At 47.2% G+C, this 18,801-nt stretch overlaps 12 protein-coding genes; 4 read left to right on the top strand and 8 right to left on the bottom strand.

The window, feature by feature from the left end:
* Window positions 1-1,859: 1,859 nt before the first annotated feature.
* On the bottom strand, window positions 1,860-3,753 carry GSBLH_T00001409001 (uncharacterized protein; the record flags this gene model as incomplete). Its single annotated transcript, XM_013039816.1, has 11 exons — window positions 1,860-2,001; window positions 2,034-2,089; window positions 2,124-2,273; window positions 2,306-2,509; window positions 2,543-2,650; window positions 2,680-2,814; window positions 2,847-2,933; window positions 2,968-3,168; window positions 3,201-3,540; window positions 3,572-3,635; window positions 3,669-3,753. 11 exons carry the CDS (start codon window positions 3,751-3,753, stop codon window positions 1,860-1,862), a joined length of 1,572 nt encoding a protein of 523 aa, XP_012895270.1.
* Window positions 3,754-4,492: 739 nt separating this feature from the next.
* Window positions 4,493-5,045, bottom strand: GSBLH_T00001410001 (uncharacterized protein). XM_013039817.1 has 5 exons: window positions 4,967-5,045; window positions 4,859-4,937; window positions 4,740-4,824; window positions 4,575-4,705; window positions 4,493-4,544 (listed from the first exon to the last, which is right to left on the bottom strand). Exons 1-5 carry the CDS (start codon window positions 4,975-4,977, stop codon window positions 4,533-4,535), a joined length of 318 nt encoding a protein of 105 aa, XP_012895271.1. The 5' UTR covers window positions 4,978-5,045; the 3' UTR covers window positions 4,493-4,532.
* Window positions 5,046-5,303: 258 nt separating this feature from the next.
* On the bottom strand, window positions 5,304-5,761 carry GSBLH_T00006268001 (uncharacterized protein; the record flags this gene model as incomplete). The annotated part of the gene is made up of 2 exons (XM_013039818.1): window positions 5,304-5,553; window positions 5,583-5,761. The coding sequence occupies 2 exons, from the start codon at window positions 5,759-5,761 to the stop codon at window positions 5,304-5,306; spliced, it is 429 nt and encodes a 142-aa protein (XP_012895272.1).
* A 17-nt stretch (window positions 5,762-5,778) lies between these two features.
* GSBLH_T00006269001 (uncharacterized protein) lies at window positions 5,779-7,090 on the bottom strand (the record flags this gene model as incomplete). The annotated part of the gene is made up of 9 exons (XM_013039819.1): window positions 5,779-5,876; window positions 5,906-5,990; window positions 6,021-6,158; window positions 6,192-6,260; window positions 6,290-6,412; window positions 6,444-6,614; window positions 6,644-6,739; window positions 6,771-6,857; window positions 6,908-7,090. 9 exons carry the CDS (start codon window positions 7,088-7,090, stop codon window positions 5,779-5,781), a joined length of 1,050 nt encoding a protein of 349 aa, XP_012895273.1.
* A 596-nt stretch (window positions 7,091-7,686) lies between these two features.
* On the top strand, window positions 7,687-8,148 carry GSBLH_T00001411001 (uncharacterized protein; the record flags this gene model as incomplete). The annotated part of the gene is made up of 3 exons (XM_013039820.1): window positions 7,687-7,736; window positions 7,766-7,954; window positions 7,986-8,148. 3 exons carry the CDS (start codon window positions 7,687-7,689, stop codon window positions 8,146-8,148), a joined length of 402 nt encoding a protein of 133 aa, XP_012895274.1.
* A 420-nt stretch (window positions 8,149-8,568) lies between these two features.
* Window positions 8,569-9,022, bottom strand: GSBLH_T00001412001 (uncharacterized protein; the record flags this gene model as incomplete). The annotated part of the gene is made up of 4 exons (XM_013039821.1): window positions 8,569-8,664; window positions 8,699-8,853; window positions 8,883-8,975; window positions 9,007-9,022. 4 exons carry the CDS (start codon window positions 9,020-9,022, stop codon window positions 8,569-8,571), a joined length of 360 nt encoding a protein of 119 aa, XP_012895275.1.
* A 390-nt stretch (window positions 9,023-9,412) lies between these two features.
* On the bottom strand, window positions 9,413-11,289 carry GSBLH_T00001413001 (uncharacterized protein; the record flags this gene model as incomplete). XM_013039822.1 has 10 exons in its annotated part: window positions 11,111-11,289; window positions 10,988-11,078; window positions 10,804-10,953; window positions 10,502-10,773; window positions 10,297-10,472; window positions 10,152-10,266; window positions 10,005-10,121; window positions 9,836-9,973; window positions 9,623-9,805; window positions 9,413-9,592 (listed from the first exon to the last, which is right to left on the bottom strand). Exons 1-10 carry the CDS (start codon window positions 11,126-11,128, stop codon window positions 9,413-9,415), a joined length of 1,440 nt encoding a protein of 479 aa, XP_012895276.1. The 5' UTR covers window positions 11,129-11,289.
* Window positions 11,290-11,394: 105 nt separating this feature from the next.
* On the top strand, window positions 11,395-12,937 carry GSBLH_T00001414001 (uncharacterized protein; the record flags this gene model as incomplete). XM_013039823.1 has 5 exons in its annotated part: window positions 11,395-11,639; window positions 11,670-12,237; window positions 12,268-12,483; window positions 12,514-12,666; window positions 12,698-12,937. The coding sequence occupies 5 exons, from the start codon at window positions 11,395-11,397 to the stop codon at window positions 12,893-12,895; spliced, it is 1,380 nt and encodes a 459-aa protein (XP_012895277.1). The 3' UTR covers window positions 12,896-12,937.
* Window positions 12,938-12,963: 26 nt separating this feature from the next.
* On the bottom strand, window positions 12,964-13,844 carry GSBLH_T00001415001 (uncharacterized protein). XM_013039824.1 has 3 exons: window positions 13,822-13,844; window positions 13,282-13,785; window positions 12,964-13,250 (listed from the first exon to the last, which is right to left on the bottom strand). The coding sequence occupies exons 2-3, from the start codon at window positions 13,752-13,754 to the stop codon at window positions 12,983-12,985; spliced, it is 741 nt and encodes a 246-aa protein (XP_012895278.1). The 5' UTR covers window positions 13,755-13,785; window positions 13,822-13,844; the 3' UTR covers window positions 12,964-12,982.
* Window positions 13,845-14,657: 813 nt separating this feature from the next.
* On the bottom strand, window positions 14,658-15,691 carry GSBLH_T00001416001 (uncharacterized protein; the record flags this gene model as incomplete). XM_013039825.1 has 4 exons in its annotated part: window positions 15,433-15,691; window positions 15,032-15,395; window positions 14,826-15,002; window positions 14,658-14,792 (listed from the first exon to the last, which is right to left on the bottom strand). Exons 2-4 carry the CDS (start codon window positions 15,149-15,151, stop codon window positions 14,658-14,660), a joined length of 432 nt encoding a protein of 143 aa, XP_012895279.1. The 5' UTR covers window positions 15,152-15,395; window positions 15,433-15,691.
* A 1,446-nt stretch (window positions 15,692-17,137) lies between these two features.
* Window positions 17,138-18,190, top strand: GSBLH_T00006270001 (uncharacterized protein; the record flags this gene model as incomplete). The annotated part of the gene is made up of 1 exon (XM_013039826.1): window positions 17,138-18,190. One exon carries the CDS (start codon window positions 17,138-17,140, stop codon window positions 18,188-18,190), a length of 1,053 nt encoding a protein of 350 aa, XP_012895280.1.
* A 147-nt stretch (window positions 18,191-18,337) lies between these two features.
* On the top strand, window positions 18,338-18,763 carry GSBLH_T00001417001 (uncharacterized protein; the record flags this gene model as incomplete). XM_013039827.1 has 3 exons in its annotated part: window positions 18,338-18,469; window positions 18,501-18,677; window positions 18,709-18,763. The coding sequence occupies 2 exons, from the start codon at window positions 18,338-18,340 to the stop codon at window positions 18,561-18,563; spliced, it is 195 nt and encodes a 64-aa protein (XP_012895281.1). The 3' UTR covers window positions 18,564-18,677; window positions 18,709-18,763.
* Window positions 18,764-18,801: the final 38 nt, after the last annotated feature.

Below are 18,801 nucleotides of genomic sequence, written 5' to 3' on the forward strand. Positions count from 1 at the left end.
TTCCTCTCCTACCTCTTCCACTGCGCATAATACCGCGTGAGCGTGCAGTCGAACCTCCGACGCGGACAGCTGCAGCTCTTTCAAGACCTCCTCGCTGGTCAGTTGTTCGAACCGCACAGGGCTGTGCGACTCGACGAATTCAATCAAACGATTGCGAATGGCAAGCGAGCGAACTTCCTGCGCCTGCACCCAGGCCTTCGCGTTGAACACGCCGCGACTGGACGAGCGAGCTGCCCGTCCGAGCTCCTCGCACTTCGCTCGAATCTCCGCGGGAATCTCCAGCTCGCCGTCGAGCTTAACGCAGTCCTTCTCCTTGTCGTAAAGCGAGTCGATCAGCGTAAAAGTGCTGCGCCCCTTCTTCTGCGTCACCGCGGAGACAAAGCCTTTCAGCTGCTTGTACGAGAGAAAGGGCATTTGGAAGTGCAGGAATGTCACGATCTCTTGCAGACTTCCGATCACGCCGGCGATGAGTGTGTCCAGGAACGGAACCAGCTGGAAAAGATGAGGAGCAGAGAGGCTCAACTCGCGGAGACTGGGCTTTTCTTTCCGTTTTTCCCTCGCCAGAGCATCCGAAGATGCGATGGCTGCTTGGTTCATTTGCACTTCTTGCGCTTCGTGGGCTTCCCGAACTTTGGCCTGCAGCTCTTCGATTCGATCGTCGATCTGCTTCACTTCCTCTGCCAGTTTGGCCTCCGCTTCCGTCAGACTTTCGTAGTCTCGCTGCAAACTCGCTTTTTCTTCCTCCCATTGCGATACGTGAGTTTTCTCCTCCTGTTGTTGCTGTTGTTGTTGCTGTTGTTGTTGCTGTTGTTGTTGCTGTTGTTGTTGCTGTTGTTGTTGCTGTTGTTGTTGCTGTTGTTGCTGTTGCTTTCCTTCCCGCTTGATCGCTTTCAATAACACTTCGGCTCGCTTCATCAATTCCTGCTCGGTGCGAGAGCGCAAATAAAAATCAAATTGGAGTCGCGGATCTTCGTTCACAGCGCGGCGAATGCGAGACCACTGATCCCATCCATACAAGGCAACCTATCCATCGATTCGGCCCTTCGTTTCTACGCAAATCACCAAAAACGAATCCGCTTCGCGGGAGAAATTTCCCTGCCGGTTTCGACTGAACTCCATTTCCCACGGATTCGCACTATTCAAAACCCGTTCAATCGCCGCATCGCGATAGCACCGAATCTCTTCACGGCGCGAAGCACTCCGCTCCACTCTCTCCGCCAGCTTTTCAAATCCGGGGATTTCGTTCCTGCGCTTTACGTCCACGCTTCGCATTTACGGGCCTCGTTTCCAAAACACCTCCGCATACTGCGCCACTTCCTCCGCCGTTTTCGTACCGATCGCTTCCGCGATTTGGTCGTACGCCTTCGGGCCGAAATCCATCGCAGCCTGCACGTAGGCCAGCATATCCGCCTTCCTCCAATTATCGAATCCTTCGCTTAGCAGCCGCGAAAGCTCCGCCTCCTCCTCCTCCGAAAGCCATTTCTTCGCCGTGTGGTCATACGACGGATCCTCGAAATTCTTCTGCGCAATCGCCGCGAGCTCCTCGATCCTCTGCTTCGCATAAAACTACTCTCCAGACGCGCCAGAATCGCTACTTGGTGGGGAAACATGGAAGGAAGCTTCACGATCGCTCGGACTTTCTGCGATTTGGCGCTCTCTTCGTGCGCGGCGTTTGGATCTTCGTAAATGACACCGCGACGCGTTCGACGCGAACTCGAGACCAATGTCACTTCATTCAGGATCAGCTGCTTCAGTTCTTTTCGCTTTTCCGTGTAATCCACGCCTTCGTAGACGGAAATCGACGAGTGATCGATCTTGAAGTTCAGCAATCTATCCACAATCGAATGGCGCGCAAATCGCTACTGCTCGTCGGACGGAAGCGCCTTTTCGACGCGGTGCGCCAATTCCTCGGTTCGCTGATGACCCGATTCCAATATGCGATCGATGTCTTCGTCCTGAATCCCGTTTGCAGTCGACAAGAACACTTCGTTGGCTCCATGTCTACGGTTCACACACGCAGCGAAAGCACAAACCGAATCATCTCCATCATCTCCTCTTTGGAAAGCGACGATTTCTCGCGCAAACGTCCCTAATTCGTAAAACTTCATCCCGTTATCGCCTACCTGCTGAATCACCAATGTGTCCAGTCGCAGTTTCAATTTGGCTCGCTCCACAATCATTTCCTCGACTGTCCCTTCCGTGACGAGCCGGTACACATTCACCGTCTTCTTCTGCCCAATGCGATGAGCGCGATCTTCAGCCTGGAGGTCCATCTACGATTCGAGCCGTCCTTCGCCTGCTCTACCTGCGGGTTCCAGTCGCTGTCGTAGAGAATCACCGTGTCCGCAGTCGCCAAGTTGATTCCCAGACCGCCCGCCCGCGTAGAAAGAAGAAACACAAACTTCGTGCTGTTCTCCGCATTGAAGCTGTTGATCTCTTCTTCGCGATCCACAGACTCCGTGCTTCCATCAATGCGGCAGTACTCGAAGCCTCGAATATTACAATAATCCTACCAATCAGAATCGATTCACCTCGCAGAAACCTCCAAAATGTCCAGAACCCGACGCATCTGACTGAACAAGAGAACGCGCGATCCCTTTTCCTTCAATCGCTTCAGCAGTTTGTCCAGTAACACCATTTTTCCGCAATTCTAGACTCAGATTCCGCAGCTTTCTCTACCGTGATCACGTGTTCTCCCATCGGATCCAGCGAACGATCCTCCACCCCCTCGAATAAATACGGATGACCGGCGACTTTGCGTAGTTGCATCAAAAGATTCAGGAGATGCGATCGCTCTGCGCGCGAATTCACGATCTGAGATAGAATCGCATCATCCATCGACTCACACTTTCATAATCATTCACCAGCACCTTCTTATACAACTCCTTCTGCATTGAGGACATGCCGACATACAGAATCGTCTCGATTTTGGGCTGGAATCATCATCAACAACACAAAAACATCTACAGGCAAAGAATGCTCCACGTCGGACTTCAGGCGACGCAGCATGAACGGCTCCAACACCTGATGAAGCTGCTGAATCATCTGTTCTTTCTGTTGGAGAGAAGCGTCTTCCTCCAAATTGAACATATCGTGGAACACGCTTTGCGAGCCGAAGATTTCGGGCATTAAAAAGTTCAGCAATGCCCACAGTTCGTGCAGATTATTCTACTCATAAACGAGCGATCGTCGCGTCCTACTTGGAGCGGAGTGCCCGTCAGTAAAAGCCGGTTTTTCACCGAAAATTGGCGCAGAACCAAACTCAGCTTGCTGTTCTCGTTCTTCAGCCGATGAGCCTCGTCGATTACCAAATAGTTCCAGTCCACAGATTGGAACAGGCCTTTCTCTATCACACACATTTCGTACGTAGTGATCAGCACGTCCCAGCTTCGGTCTTTCTCGCGAACCATCGGCTTCAAGTCGATTCGCTCTTCTTTTGTGCCATGAAAACGCAAGACGCGGAGCGACGGACAGAACTTTTGGATCTCATTCACCCAGTTGCCAAGCGTCGATTTCGGAACCAAAATCAAGTGAGGACCACTATAATCGATTCACTCTATCCACAGACAACCTGATCGACAGATATTGCTTCAAAAAGCCCAAGAGAGAGATCGTCTCCAACGTTTTCCCCAAACCTAGCAATCAATCAGAATCGTCCTGTTGAATACCCATTTCATCTGCTAATATGCTATTTAATCCCAGTTGGTGTTGGTGCAGCAGCCAATTCAAAGCATCGATCTGGTAGCTGCGCATTGTTCCTTGAATGCACGAGGGCTGGGTCTGTAGATGAATGATATCTTCATCCCTGGGAGAGAGAGACTCGTCCTCGTCTTCATTCTTATCACCCGTCTTATCAATGCTCAGCCGACGTCTTCAAGTCATTTGGAACTCGGAACAACTACCTCCCACGCGTTGCAGCAGTTTGTTTTTTGCTTGACTCGATAAAACCGCCAAATACAGGGCTTTGCTTTACTAAGAAATCGAGCAAACGCTTTTGCTTTTCTTGTCGAGAACGAGTTGAAGTTACAGATGCCCACTCTATAAACTATTCCAAGTATTCCCTACGTCGCTGTCTGCATCGTCTGCGTTTTCAGCTGCTAACGACTACATTTCATCTATCACTCCAAGCGTGTACCTTTGAATATTCGGATGTTCGATCGCTCTGCATTTCGTCTTCCGCTTCAGCTTCTTCGTGGACGCTTCTTTGGTCTTCATGAGACTATTCGTCAAACTAATCACGATTTTAGATACAGGTGTAGTTTGTTGTTCTTCTATTTCCATCGGTTCACTCTACAATCATTACTTTGAAAATGCAAGCCAACTCTACAAAATTAGCATGGATTCCTACTTCCTACCCTTTTTCTGAACGAGCCATCCTGTTTCGAAAAAAACTACAAATTGGTGGGGTCGAAACTATGTCTCTATTACCATATTCTGTCCACTCTGCTATAAGCATTGAGTCACAGAACGACAATTCTAAAACAAACAAGCAATATTGCCAACATCCTTTGACGAATCGCTCCTTTAAGACGTTAAGAACGATCCTATCCATTAGTTCAATTGTACAAGCCTACTCCCTTGAACTGAGGACGCACGTACTCACGGATGCGTCTGTCCTCAACCTTACGGGCACGGACAATACGACCGTGGACAGCGCACGACACGCAGTACTGCTGCTTGATGTACAGCTTGGGGAGAGTGTACTCTACGCAATTAGCTCACCCTTCACCAAATTCTACGTTCATAGACAGAAGCATCACGAATATCTCTCTGGGACGAGGCATCGACAATGTTTCTCACCTGGAAACGCTTCACGGCCTTATCCTAAACCCATCACGCAAAAACAACAACAACTCACCTTTCCCACACAACGGCCACAGTGAGTGCAACGGACAGGCTTCACATGACCTCTACCCTTCTTCGAACGACCGTGATTTCTAGAAAGCCATTAAACCCAATTTCCAACAACTCGAGCATTGCTTTCACTTTTTCGACTAGAACAAATACTTACCTACGCTTAAATGGCATGACTAAATGAATGCGGCAAACACTACTGATGAAAACGACTCAAAGAGATTGGATGGACCCAAATTCCTTTTTGGGACAGCATCGAATCTATATTCCCTTTTCGCTATTTATATCTACTATGATTTTGCATTAATGGGTCCTATTCGATTTCAAATTATAGTTCCTTCCTCGTTGTGGCTAGGAAATGAAAATGTTTTGCGAACAATCGAAACAACTATAAACTTCGTTTTAGAAACAAAAGAGAGGAGAATTGAAAAACTAAACTGAGGAACAGATTACACACTATCACATTCTCTTCGGTATTCTTGTTTGCACAGACGCCATCGTCTACCCTCACAGTCCATCCACATTCCAACCTTTCTCGGAGACAGGATCTCCTCTTCTTTCAGCTCATCCATATATCGCTTTCCGTTCATAACGATCTCCCCATACTGCGCCTCATAGCTGCTAATCGCCTGCATGCATTCTTTGTTCACGAACGGTAGTCTCGCCAGCTCCTTGCTCATCTGGATTTCTTTCTGTAAACTACGCTTGAAAATCGTTCCAGCGCGCACTATTTATTGCTATATCGCCGATCGGAGTATCGATTCGGGTTGCTGCGCAGCGCCTCCAGCTCCAGTCGAGTGCTCAGCAGTTTCTCCCGCTTGTTAATCTTCTCCACCACCGGGTCCAGCGTGCTCTTCGCCTCGCGCAGTCGCTCGTACAGCTGCTTGTGCTGCTCGAACAGCTCCATCGTGAAGTTCTCTGCCGTCAGTCGGAACGATCAGAAATACCGGGCGAGGCCTGCAAAACCGACAAATCCCAGCTCTGCAGGACGTTGCTGTACGCGCAGATGTAATCGATTACGCCTAACATCGACTCTCTTCACAGCACAAACCCTGGATTTCCTCACGAATCGCGGGGATCAGCTGCGTCAGTCGCTGCTTCACTTGCTCCTGCAGTTGGTGGAGATAGTTTTCGTGCTATTTCTTAACAATGGGTGACTCGCGTACCAGAGAAATCGTCTCGTTCGACAAGTTAATCTGGCATTTGGCCGAAAAGGCGTCCACCTCCTCCGCAGACGTTTCCAGCAGTTTCCAGAGCGCTTCGATTTGCTGCATGTACTGGTTTATAATGTTGATTCGGTCGGTCTATCCCAAAAGATCCCATTCGATTATCCTTACCTGCAATTCGGAGAGTGCATTACATCGATGATACAGTTTTTCAATGTCGCTCTTCCTTAGAGACAATGTCTAAAACAAAAGAATCGGCCACAGCTTACTTCAGGATGCGATAACACTTGCTTATCAAACTCATCTTCGGCATTCTCGGCAGTTATTCCAAGGAGGGTATAAAAGGAATTTAGTTCATTCAAACAACGAGAACGGGCATTGATTCGCTTCTCCTACAAATAATCAGCATAAACTAGATAATACCTTCACGATAGAAATGTCGTTAATCCTCGCTAATAATAGATTGCGATTACCCTCAGTCAAAAACGCTTCTGGATTACGAAAATCACTTTCCATCTCCTCCTCTAATTCATCATATAACCCTTTCAGCTCATTAATAAGCTGTTCACTCTTTATCATTTGACTAACATATTTCTACATAAATAGATAAATAGATAAAATACTCGATCCACTTCTTCCAAAATTTTGTCGATAATCGTCTCTTTCTCACGCAAGGTCTTGTTTTCTCGTCTATCTACACCATTTTCATTTTTCCATATCTGAAAATAAGGAATCGAATATTACTCATACCATTCCTATATCATACCCAAGGTTCGTGCACATCTCGTTCAACTTTTGTTCTTTCTTTTCAAATGATTGGATTAGCGTTTTTCGATACTACAGTACAGAAAATACACTTTACATACACTTTCCTCCTCTCTCACTACATTTTCCAAGTGAACACTTAATGCAGTTTTGCAACTTACTATATAGTTTCTTTTTAACTCATCACGTGATGATGAGCTATGTACACCAATATCATCCCAAATGGTACATAAACGATCAAACGATTCCTCAACCATCTTCCACATTTGAACATAGTCATCACTGTATATTGGTGTTTCACTCATCACTAAAGTAAAAACTAATTATATATTTGCTTTTAATAATTCAGTGATGGAAAGGTCTTGTAGAGAATTACCTATTATATATGTAAAACTTACTGTCTAACAAGGGAACAAGAAAAGTGCTCGATAAACTCAATTCTGGTTTATGTAGGCATAGCTAATTTAGTGTTCGTGTTTTTTGCACTGGCAACCTTACACATGCATTGTTTATTCCATTCTATTATCTTTACTTTATTTCTTTCTTTTGAATCAACCTATCGTGTGATTCTGTGAGATATCACCCAAAACTAGGATGCTTGAATTCACTTCTACGTTTCCACTTCATCATTTTGCCTCGAAATCTCACTTGCTATTTCTATTCATTTTGATCTAATTGTGTCAACCATGAGTAGCGTTCTTTCGATATACAATGACGGTATGATTCCTTGTTTTTCGCGATTTTGTAGATTGGAACGATGTTTTTATGCACATTTCTCCGTATTCGCTCTCGTTTATTGGAATCGCGTGCGGTTTAGCTCTGTCGGTGATTGGAGCTGCTTGGTAGTGTTTTCTTCCTGTTCGTTACTTTCAGGGGTATTTGGACCGCTGCTTCCACTCTTATGGGAGGCTGTGTTAAGGCGCCTAGAATCCGATCGAAGAATTTAATTAGGTAGCGGTTTTAACGAGTTTTGAGAATAGTATTATTTTCTGCGAAGCAAACGCTATTTATGGGATCATCATTGCTGTTATCCTTATCAACAAAGTGTCTGCCAGTGGTTACGTCGATGGGAACTTGCGTCCTGATTATGACATTGCCTCAATGTATTTTGCTGGCTATGCGATCTTCAGCGCAGGTCTTAGTGTGGGTTTGTCGAATATTACGAGCGGGTAGGTCTTTTTGTTATTCAGTGTTATTCAGCTTGTCCGTTGGTATTTGTGGGTCTAGTTGCGCGCTGAGTGATGCCCAGAACGGAGAGCTCTTTGCGAAGATGCTTATTGCGCAGATTTTTGCATCGGCTCTTGGAATTTACGGCATTATCATTGGAATTATCGTCAGTAACTTTGGTCAGTTCCCGAATTAAGACATCATTTTGTTTCTTTTTGTCTTGTTTCCTTGTCACAAACATTGTAAAGTACAAGTAATTAGAGTCAGATTGCTCCCTTGGTTTCGTTGTTATTTGATGGTTTTATTCAAGTATTCATGTATTCATTCACTCATGTATTCATGTATTCAATTATCTATCTATCCATTTATTTATTTATTTGGTTGCTGCTTCAATCGGTTTTGAGGGAGTGACGCCGATTGCAGTTCTGCTGAAATCAAAGCATCGCGTGTGCCTATGAATCAACAATGGACGCCGAAGGCTCTACGAATAAGCTCATCTGTGATATAGTTTTGGGCACGCATGATGATAGAAAGACACTCGCTTTCATTGAATGCTTCCCAATAGATCGACTCGGAAGGCAGAGGAGGGATTTTCATGGGCGTCATCAGCCTTTCGTTAAGAAACAGCAATGCTGTGGACAGGATATAATTGGTACATGTACTCTGTAGGATCGCTAAACACAAACTCGTCATAAATCTCGTTGACAACAGGCTGTGGATCAGTCGGAAAGCAAGATACGTACCACGTTCTCCTTGCTAGGCTCTCCATTCACAGGATGAAGGAGGAGAGAGTGTCCAAAAGTCACTGGAGACTCAGCGTCGTTTTTGAATTCCACCTTGATGCCAATTTCAAATTCTCCCCACCCTTGCTCTCGAACTTCAAAAGGAAAATGATCAATGACTACTGTTGATCTCTTTCCAAGTCCAAACCTCTTTGATTTTGACGGAAGCTTGGATGGAGAGTAAACGTTACGCTCTTAATGAAAGTAGATAGATCTTCACCGTTTACGCCACGGATATAGGCTATACATTAAAAATTGTCATATTATCAAACCTTTCCAGTCGTACATATTGCTCTGATATCCATTGTTACCAAGCCACCAAGAGATGGAACCATGGACAAAGGGAACAACTACCTAGTGGAAAACCCATTCCTATGAGTGTTACATTCGTTCCTTCCTTTCGTTGCATCGAGATGGGATAGAGTGTGATACTGATTCTTAAAAGGGTCGAAATAGAAAGTCAATGGATGTTTTGGAGTAATGGTGCTATGTAATTTACACTATAACGCAAAGATTTGTGTCGAAGAATTGTGAGAAAGTTTTGAATAGAGTGCGATGGATCATACCTACCGAATTGGATCAAAGGGTTGTTCGATTATGTAAAGTACTACTCGTTCCTGCTTCTACTTCACACCAACGTTCATTCCACACCCCTACTATCTCAAACAAACAATCCGCCTATAAATTCGAATCAACATAACGATAAAAGCAGAGATACACCGACTGCGCTTCGCTTCCTCCCTTCAACTGCCGAATCGTCTGCCTGGTGACCGCGCTCACCTTGTCATCGTCGCACTTAAACCACTTCCCCTTGTTCTTCACCCACCCAATGTAATGTCCGCCTTTCACCGAGTCTCCCTACCTCTCACGCCTCTCCTCCGCTCCTACCATGTGCGAAACGATCCCGGACAGCTCGTAGAACCCCGCGAACCCCACCGGCATTTCGGAGCTCGTTGGCACCGCGCTGTCTTCCAGCAGCGATTGCAGGATTCCGTTCTTCAAGTCCGGACTGTCCCCATAGTCCTTCACGCAGTCCTGGTACTGCTCGCTCTCCAGCGTGTCGCGCACCATCTACCCATTGCCCGTCCCCTTCAACGCTACGTTCATCGCCAGCCTCACTTCCGGGGTGCAGAACTCGCTGATGTCCAGTCGGAACGGGAACTCCACCGCTCGCATGATCTTGCACGCGATGCCGCCCTCGCGCGTCTCGGGCAGCTGCTTCCAGTAGAACCGCATGAACTACGCCATCAGCCCAGCAGAGAACCGCCACCATCACGCACAGATACTTCGGCAGACTGCTGATCTCCATCGTTTTCTTCCACAGCGCCGTGCGGCCCAGCACGTCCGAGTGCTTCTCCACCTCGCCCTCCAGACCCAGTTTCAATCCCTGCGCATCAGCTCCGCTCGCTTTCCCCACCTGCGCCAGAAAGTTCACCTTCACTTCCTCGTTCGCGCCGCCTCGGATGTTGCAGAACAGCTTTTCCGCGTGCTCGTCCGTCACGTAGGACTCGCCCGACTCGGGACACAAATATCTACACGTCGCGCAAATCGTGGGATCCCACGTGCAGCGAAAGCCAATCTGGAACAGATCGTCCACCAGGTTGGAGGTTCCAGTGGACGTGTGAGTGGGAAGAGTCGCCGAAATCGCGTTCAGCACGTAGGTACAGAACTCTTCCGCGTCTTGCTGCTGGTACAAACCGCGTTCGCGATGTCCGAACACTTCGCTGCGACGAATTTCCTGCGATGAATCGCTCCCTAAACGGATACGTTGATGAAGGCGAACGGACGAACTGCCTCCGTCGATTTGTCAAGATCACTGAAGGTGTCGCGCAGCTTCTGCACAAGAGCGCCAGGAGTCCCGCCAGGATTGTTGTTGAGACTGTAAGACATCACGCCCTCTTTCAATTCGGGGATATTGTGGAGAACCTGGACTACAGAGTTGGCGTAACAAGTGTTCATTAGGTTTGTCAGACCTGCGGGGGCAAGATAACCCTTCGATCTGGCCTCACTCTCAGAAAGATTTTCCACAAATCCTCCACCTAGCTGGAAGGACGTACACCAACGCCTACTTGATATTTCAGCAACTGATATGTTCGAAGAAGCAATTAGAACGAACGAGCAGTAGGCGGGAATAGAAACTGCATTAAACTGGAACGAGTCATCCAAAAACCCCTTCCATAAGGCGTTACAAACGATATTCTGTTTCTTCACAGGAACGCCTTAGGATAACCTAGCCAGACAAGCTCTCCTTACTCGTTAACTCTTCAATACGCTTTTTAAACTCCAATCCCGTCTCATCCGCAACATCAATATCATAGAGATTTTTACCCCATCTCAATACACACTACAATGAACTATAAAAATTACAGCAATTACAGCTCGATTTGAACTCATTTGAATGTGTGAAGAAAGAATTTGAAAAGTCCGCTCCTAACAGTATTGAGACATTGACACGTCCAACTTCTCTAACAAGCAATAGTTTCTCCCCTAAAGCGTAAATGTGCTGTTTGACGAAAGAATAGGAAGAAGATCATCACCACAGCTAGAAGATAATGTTATGGATTCGATTATCTTTTTTGACTGTTGTAATTTTGCATTGGATCAATTCCGCGGGAATCTAGAGTTTCCCATTTTATCGCAACCAACCTCAAGAGTTAATAATGGCTGGAGGTAAGGATTCGCTTTTTGGACACACTATATTTATAGATAAAAAGAGCAAGGAAAAGAGCACAGTCGCAGAGAACGAGTTTGTGATCAAGTCGGAGTCTAAAAGCCCTGAATTGGATACTTCCCAGTGGCCACTGCTGCTTAAGAACTATGACAAGCTGAACGTTCGTTCGTACCACTACACTCCTATTCCTGTGGGAAATTCTCCACTCAATCGTCCCTTGAAGGACTACATATCGTATTGGAGGTGATTTTGGATGAGTATTAGCTATGGTTGCATTAACCTCGACAAGCCCGCCAACCCTTCCTCTCACGAGGTAGTGGCTTGGGTGAAGCGCATATTGCGCTGCGAGAGAACGGGTCATAGCGGTACTTTGGATCCGAAGGTTACGGGTTGTTTGATCATTTGCATTGACCGTGCTACCCGTCTTGCGAAGAGCCAGCAAGGCGCCGGTAAGGAGTACGTGTCGATTGTGCGTCTCCACAACGCGATCGACAACGAAATGCAGTTAAAGCAAGCTCTGGAGAAGCTGACGGGCGCTTTGTTCCAGCGTCCGCCTCTGATCGCTGCGGTGAAGCGGCAGCTGCGTATCCGCACGATCTACGAGAGCAAGCTGATCGAGTACGATCCCAAGGAGCAGCTGGGAGCGTTCTGGGTGAGCTGCCAGGCGGGCACGTACATCCGAACGCTCTGCGTGCACCTGGGTCTTCTGCTGGGCGTCGGCGGGCACATGCAGGAGCTGCGCCGCGTGCGATCGGGGAACATAACGGAGAACGACGGGATCGTGACGATGCACGACGTCCTGGACGCGCAGTGGGTCTACGACACGCGCCGCGTGGGAGTTCGGTTTGGCGCTGACGCGTAGGACGAGAGCTATCTGCGCCGCGTGGTGCGTCCGCTGGAGATTCTGCTGCTGAAGCACAAGAAGGTGGTGGTGAAGGACTCGGCGGTGAACGCGATCTGCTACGGCGCGAAGCTGATGATCCCCGGACTGCTGCGCTTCTCGGACGGCATCGAGATCGGGGACGAAGTGGTGCTGATGACGACGAAGGGAGAGGCCATCGCGATCGGCGTGGCGCAGGTGGGCGCGGGCGAGGACGCTGAGGGATAGATGACCACGGCGGTGATGGCGTCGTGCGATCATGGCATTGTGTGCAAGCTGAAGCGAGTGATCATGGAGAGAGACACGTATCCGAGACGGTGGGGATTGGGACCGGTCGCGCAGAAGAAGAAGCAGATGATCGCGAGCGGACTGCTGGATAAGGTAGGGAGAGGGGAAGGAGCGTGAGCGGCAGAACGGAAAGCCGAACGAGAAAACGCCTGCGGAGTGGTACAAGGTGCAGCCGAAGGTGGAGGAGGAGAAGAAGGAGGAGGAAGAGAAGAAGGAAGAAAAGAAGGAGAAGAAAGAGAAGAAGGAAAAGAAGGAAAAGAAGGAGGACAAGGAGGAGAAGAAAGAGAAGAAGGACAAGAAAGAAAAGAAAGAAAAGAAATAATAGAATTCGTAACTTTACTACTACTAAACCATCAATGACTCCATTGCTGTTTCGCACAAACAACGCAATCAATATACATCATCACACCTAGTTCTGCTCCACGTCGGTCGTCCAAAGAGTCAAGTTGTCACGAAGAAGCTGGAGAATCAGCGTTGCATCCTTGTAATCGTTCTCCTGCAGTGAGTCAAGATCGGCTACGGCTTTATCGAAAGCATGCTTTGCAAGTTCGCAGGCCTTGTCCGGATTGTTCAAAATCTCATAATAGAAGACAGAGTAGTTCAGAGCCAGACCCAGAAGCACAGGGATCGTAGGAGAGAGATTCGCTTCCTGACCTCTCTTCATGGCATCTTGGTATCTAAACGTTAAGAAAACAGCCAATCTCGCACGCCTTATCAGCATTCATCTTGGAATTCTCAAGGTCTTCGCCGGTCTGGAACTCAGCAAGGTAGCGGTAATAATCACCGACCATCTTCAGGTAAAAGACCTGATCTTCCACGTTCTCTTTTCCATCAAAAATCAGGTAATCACGAAGCAGACCAATGATCTCCATACAAATATCCGTAAGTTCCTTCTCAATCTTCTCTCGAAGCTCAATGATCAACGGGAGAACAGTACTATTAGGGTGAGCACTTTCCTTTTGTTCTGAAGATTTGACGGATCTCCAAGACCCTCTTCTGCAACTTACGACATTCTTGTAAGCAACAGAGAGTAAACTTCGCTCATCCTTCGTCAAAATAACATGATCCTGACCCTCCTTAGGATGGGAGGCTACATATTTAATATGCTCGACCATTTCCTGATATCTTTCGACTTGCTCGGAAATTCTAGCCATATATGCGTGCTTTGATATTGCGTCCATTCTTCGCTGTACAGAGTCTATTCAAATTAAACTAGATAGATAACCAAGCGCTGATCCAAATTCCTACCTTGTTTAAGGGATGGATACTTCAATCCTAATGGAATTGTAGGCTTTTTCGAGATTTTGGGAGTTTCATTCTTGGATTAGTGGAATGAAACGCACAACCCAGGGGGAACCACTCTTCTAGCTGAATTTTCCTCTGAGACTTGTATATCCCCTCCCTGTTAAGTTTTTTTTTCAAATCTTGTCAATTGTTAGACAAACACACAAGAGCAAGGAAAATGCAAGGTATGGAAGCAGAGTATTTTTGAATGCGCATGTTTCTACCCGCTTATTTTGACAGTAGTCAATCGCATCTCAACCATGACCAGTAAAAAAAACCATGGAATCATTTGTACAACAAACGAGAAATAAAAAAATAAAATATCACAACTTAACTTCTTTGAAGAAGAAATCCGGAGAGACGATCGAAAACAATAAAACAATCATCACAAACGCGCTAACAATCACCAATCCCACACTCCTTTACTTTACTAGTACTGTCTCCTGGCAACGTAACATATTTGTTCGCACACTTGCCGCAGAATGCGCTTCCACAACACCTGCAGTGACTATTCTATCAATGCACCTCCCCAAATACTACTGTTTTCTGTTCACGAAGGTAAACTGAGTATGGCAATTGTGGCACACCTTTGACACGTCGTCCTTCACCCAGGGCTTCTCGATCACTCCGAAGCTCAGCAGATTCTGCACGGTGATCACGCGATCCAGAAGAAGCTTTTGGATCTGCTGGAGGTCCGATTCAGCGATAGCTACAAGTGAACGTGTCGGCAGATCGCTACGCTTCTCGAGATCGCTGGTAGACAGCAGTTCCCTTCGAATCACGTGGTCTCTCTGTTGTACCTACTTGGACAAAATCGTCTCTAAGAAGATCAGGAACGTCTTCAACGTGAAGGCGGACGCGTCCACGGCGGCGGACACGGTCGGCAGTGGCGAGCCCTTTTCACTGCTTCCGCTGGACTGAAGCTTGGAAATTAGCTACGGATCAGCGGAGAGAGGCGGAGAGGCTACATCGTCTGCGAGCTGCACGTTCATGTCCTTGTTGTCCTTCTTCAGGATCTCCACCTCTTCCTCCAGCTTTTTGTTTTGCTCGACGTATTCCGCTCGCTGTCCCTGCAGCACCTCGAGCTCCTCCTTCGAGGAGCGAAGCTTGCTCTCGGTCTCTTCCATCGCCTCTTTCACCGACACCTACATAAAACGCCAGCTCAACACTCTACCAGCTCTTGAGCCGTGTCCGCGAGACATTTTTCCTTCTCGTGCAGCTCGTTCTGGATCGCCAGCGTCGCCTGGCGCTCTTCTTCCAGCTTCTGCTTGTCCGCATTCCACTCCTCCAGCATTCGATCCTTCTCTCCCTGCAGCGTCGTCACTTGGCCTTCCAACCCAGTCACCTGGGTTCTGAGAGACGCGATCGTTTGTCTAGAGAGTCCAAATCAAAGCGTGGCACTACTGCAACTCGCTAATCTCCGTGGCCTTCTCGTCCATTTGCTTTGTGGTCTCGGCGCACTGTGCGTCGTGCTGGCGCTGGAGCGACACGATTTGCAATTCCAACTCCTCGTTTCGCTTCATGACTTCCTGAAGATGCTACAAACAATGAACCTCGCGAGACAATCATCCCTACCTCTTCGACATCCACCGTGGAAGACTCGGGCTTCACTCGCTCGCGCAGCTTCTCGGCCTCATGCTGCAGCTGGATCACAGCTTGGCTTTTGTCGTCCAGCTGCTTGCTCAGCGAAGACACCTCGCTCTCCGCTTCCTCCAGCTGCTGCTTCAGATTCTGGATTTCGTTCTTCGCAAGAGTGTCCAGCGAGGAACGCTTGAAGGACAGCTGCTTGGAGAGACTTGTGACTTCCTCTTCCTTCGACTGCAGAGTGGTCGTCAGCTTCAGAATGTCTTCCTGCTTTTCCAGCAGCTGGAGAGAGGACGAAGAAAGCTCCTCTTCCTTCTGCTTCAGCGAGACCTCCAGCTTTTCAATCTGCGCTTCTCTTTCCTTCAGCATGTAGGCCGATGCGTCTTCCTGGTCACGCAGAGAAGCGATCAGGTTCTCCTTGTCCTCTATCGAAGTCTTTAGCGATTTGATTTCCTGTTGCATGCTCTCGCAAGTCTCGCGCTGCTCCGCGATCGTGCAGGACATTGTTTCCACCTGGGCTCCCAGCGTTCCCACGACCTTCTCCTTCTCCTTCAGAGAGTTTTTCAGAGAGTCCACTTCATTTTGCAACGCTGCCAGCGCCTCGCTCGCGTCGCTCGCGTCGCCAGCCACTGGCTCGCGCTCAGCCGATTGCTCGGTCGAGGACGACTCCTTCGCAAGCAGGGAGGATGTGAGCGACTCCACTTGGCTCTTCAAATTGAGAGAAAGATCGTCCTTCTCTTTCAACGATGCGCGCAGGGATTCCATTTCTTGATGCATCGCCTCCGAATTCTCTTCTCGTGTTTTCAACGTCACGTTCAGCTCCTCGATTTGTTTCTTCTGGTCCAACAGAGCGTTCTCCTTCTCTTCCAAACATTGTTCATATCGCGCTTTTTCGTTTCCTAAGACTCGCTTGGCTTCTTCGGCCTCCTTCAACGCGATGCTCAATCGCGTGTTTTCCGAAGAGCTCTGTTTGCACTGTTCCTCCGATTCGAGAAGCTTCTGCTTCAGATCTACATTCTCGCTCTCGATTTCCTCCAATTGCTGGCCATTTCGGTCAAGCAACTTGGTATACTCCTCTATTTGGGTATTTTTCTCCTTCACAAAGGCTTCCGCCTCGTCCAGCCTCTTCTTCAAAAACTCCACTTCTTGATACACCTCATTTAGAAGCTCGCTACGACTTTCTTTTTCCTTGACCTCTTGTGACAATCTAGGCTCAACCGAACCTGCTCGTATTGGCCAGGGATCCTTTTTATACCTACGAATCAATTCAGATCCACAAAAAGCACAATTTCGATAAACGAGTAAATAACTTCCATTCGTTACCTTTGTATTTCTTCACAACGTTAGGTACCTATAAACCGTCATAGTAATCAAAGAGGATATACACCGCTAATCTTTTCAGGATTCACTTCTTGATAATACGCTGTCAGTAGTTCTTCCAAGTTTTCCGGAACATTAAAATCACTAGGAGGTCTATGAATCTACGACAAATTCCAAAAGGTACAGGTTAGAAGTATTTGTTGCTTGAGACATTTCTCACTATTAGCCTGATCCGTATAATACTCTATTCATTAGCCATTCCGTCCGAAATATCTTACATAAAGTAGAAAAAAGACTGAGAACACAAGGGAATATAAATAAAACCGCGGGTAGGATAGATTTTGAGTATTCCTCGGGATTAACATTTCAATGCGTTATGAAAAGGCCACGAAACGGCAAAGAAGTTGCAGAAAAAGAACAGCACAAAAAAGCCAGGGTCGTGCAAACTACCTATATTGGAAGGCTAAAGGATTGGAAAAGGGATGGAATAACGCAGATTAACATTTCTGGCGATTGTGAGGATGTGTGTGTGATTAGTACATTTAAAGAAGGAAAGCGCGAGGGATTGACGTATTCGTTCTACAAGCAAACGGGAAAACTGATTAATACTGTCCTCTATGAGAATGACCGTATTGTACAGCAGATGGATCTCCTCGCACATCCAAATGACTTTGCTATTCTGGATAGTCCTGATGGCTCCAGGTGGGAAGGGCAATCTACACTCTGCCGCTCCTGTGGGCAGGGAGAGGAATATGACAAAGACAACAACTTGATCTATCGAGGGATGGAGGTGAATAGTTTTCGTGAAGGCGTTGGAACCAGCTATTTCCCCTACTTTGTCCCTCCGCAAATTGAATATGAAGGAGAGTGGAGTTCGGGCTTGCGCCAAGGGGAGGGCACTGCATATGACCGCTTTGGGAAGCTTATTCATAAAGGAAAATGGTTCCAAGACAAGCCTGCGGAGCTATCCAAAACGATCTCTGATGACTCCGTTCCAATTGAGTTTTCGACCTATCTGGAGGAGCTCATTTTTGGAGATTTTTCATGCAATTCGTTGTCAGTTATTGATCTATCGAAATGCGAAAACCTGAAACGATTTGTCGTTGGCAAGGGTTCGTGCCATGCTATAAAGCGACTTGAGATTCGCTCCATGCGTGCATTGGAGGAGATTATAGTGAACGATGATTCTTTTTCTGTAGTCACTAATTCGTGGGAATCACACCATCGCCACAAAGAATTGGCGCAGCAGCAAAAAAAGCATCTCATTATCGCCAAGAACCCAAAACTGCGTCTTCTTTCTTTAGGAAAGAACTCTTTCTCTGACTTTATTAAATTCGAAATTCAAGGTATTTACATATATATCTATATATATATTTCGTTTTTCTATTTTATTGCTCACACTCAGACTGTCCTATGCTATCGGATCTAATAATCGGATCAGTAACCACCAGTGAGGAAGAAGCTGACTTGTCGTTTTGTTTCTTTTTTGCAGAAGCATTGAGAATTATAAGTAGTTCATCTCGTTTCCCTTAATGTTTGCCAGATCTTCCTGCGTTGAAGCGCGTTGAGATCGGAAATGCAGCGTTCTTCTCAGTACGCAATGTCCAGTTTAAGACATTGCCGTCGCTTTCTTCACTTCGATTTGGCGTGTGGGCGTGTTATGGAAACGATGCAGCCTCTGATGAATACAATTTGGCGGAGTTTATCGGTACATTTTGCTGGGAGGTATTCCATTGAAGACCTGCAATCCTTGCGGAAGTTTACTGCTCTCAGCAAATCGTTTTTCATGTTTCTTCGCTTGACTGTCGACAGTGGAGCGCGCATCCCTTGTTTTCCTGTAGACTTCCCTCGACTCAAGAAGATCCTGATCGTTCCGACATCGTTTAACTTCGTCAATAAGGTGTGGCGAGGAAATAGTATTTCTCTCGAGCGAGTCTGCGACTGTAGATGTGCCTGATGCGTTTTTGAACTGCGTGAAACAGTCGTATAGAAAAGAGGATTGCTGCTGTTTGTTTCATTTCGGAGAAAGCGACACTTTCC

This window comes from Blastocystis hominis (assembly GCF_000151665.1).
Source record: "Blastocystis hominis, Singapore isolate B (sub-type 7) whole genome shotgun sequence assembly, scaffold_11".
NCBI classification, from domain to species: Eukaryota; class Bigyra; order Opalinata; family Blastocystidae; genus Blastocystis; species Blastocystis hominis.

Coding starts and splice junctions, on each gene's coding strand:
- GSBLH_T00001410001 (XM_013039817.1), bottom strand. Junction 4,825..4,858: donor GTGGCCGTTGTGTGGGAAAG/GTGAGTTGTTGT, acceptor TGATGGGTTTAG/GATAAGGCCGTGAAGCGTTT. Junction 4,706..4,739: donor TGATGCTTCTGTCTATGAAC/GTAGAATTTGGT, acceptor CTAATTGCGTAG/AGTACACTCTCCCCAAGCTG.
- GSBLH_T00001415001 (XM_013039824.1), bottom strand. CDS start 13,754: ATGGACGCAATATCAAAGCACGCATATATGGCTAGAATTTCCGAGCAA. Junction 13,251..13,281: donor AAGATGAATGCTGATAAGGC/GTGCGAGATTGG, acceptor CTTAACGTTTAG/ATACCAAGATGCCATGAAGA.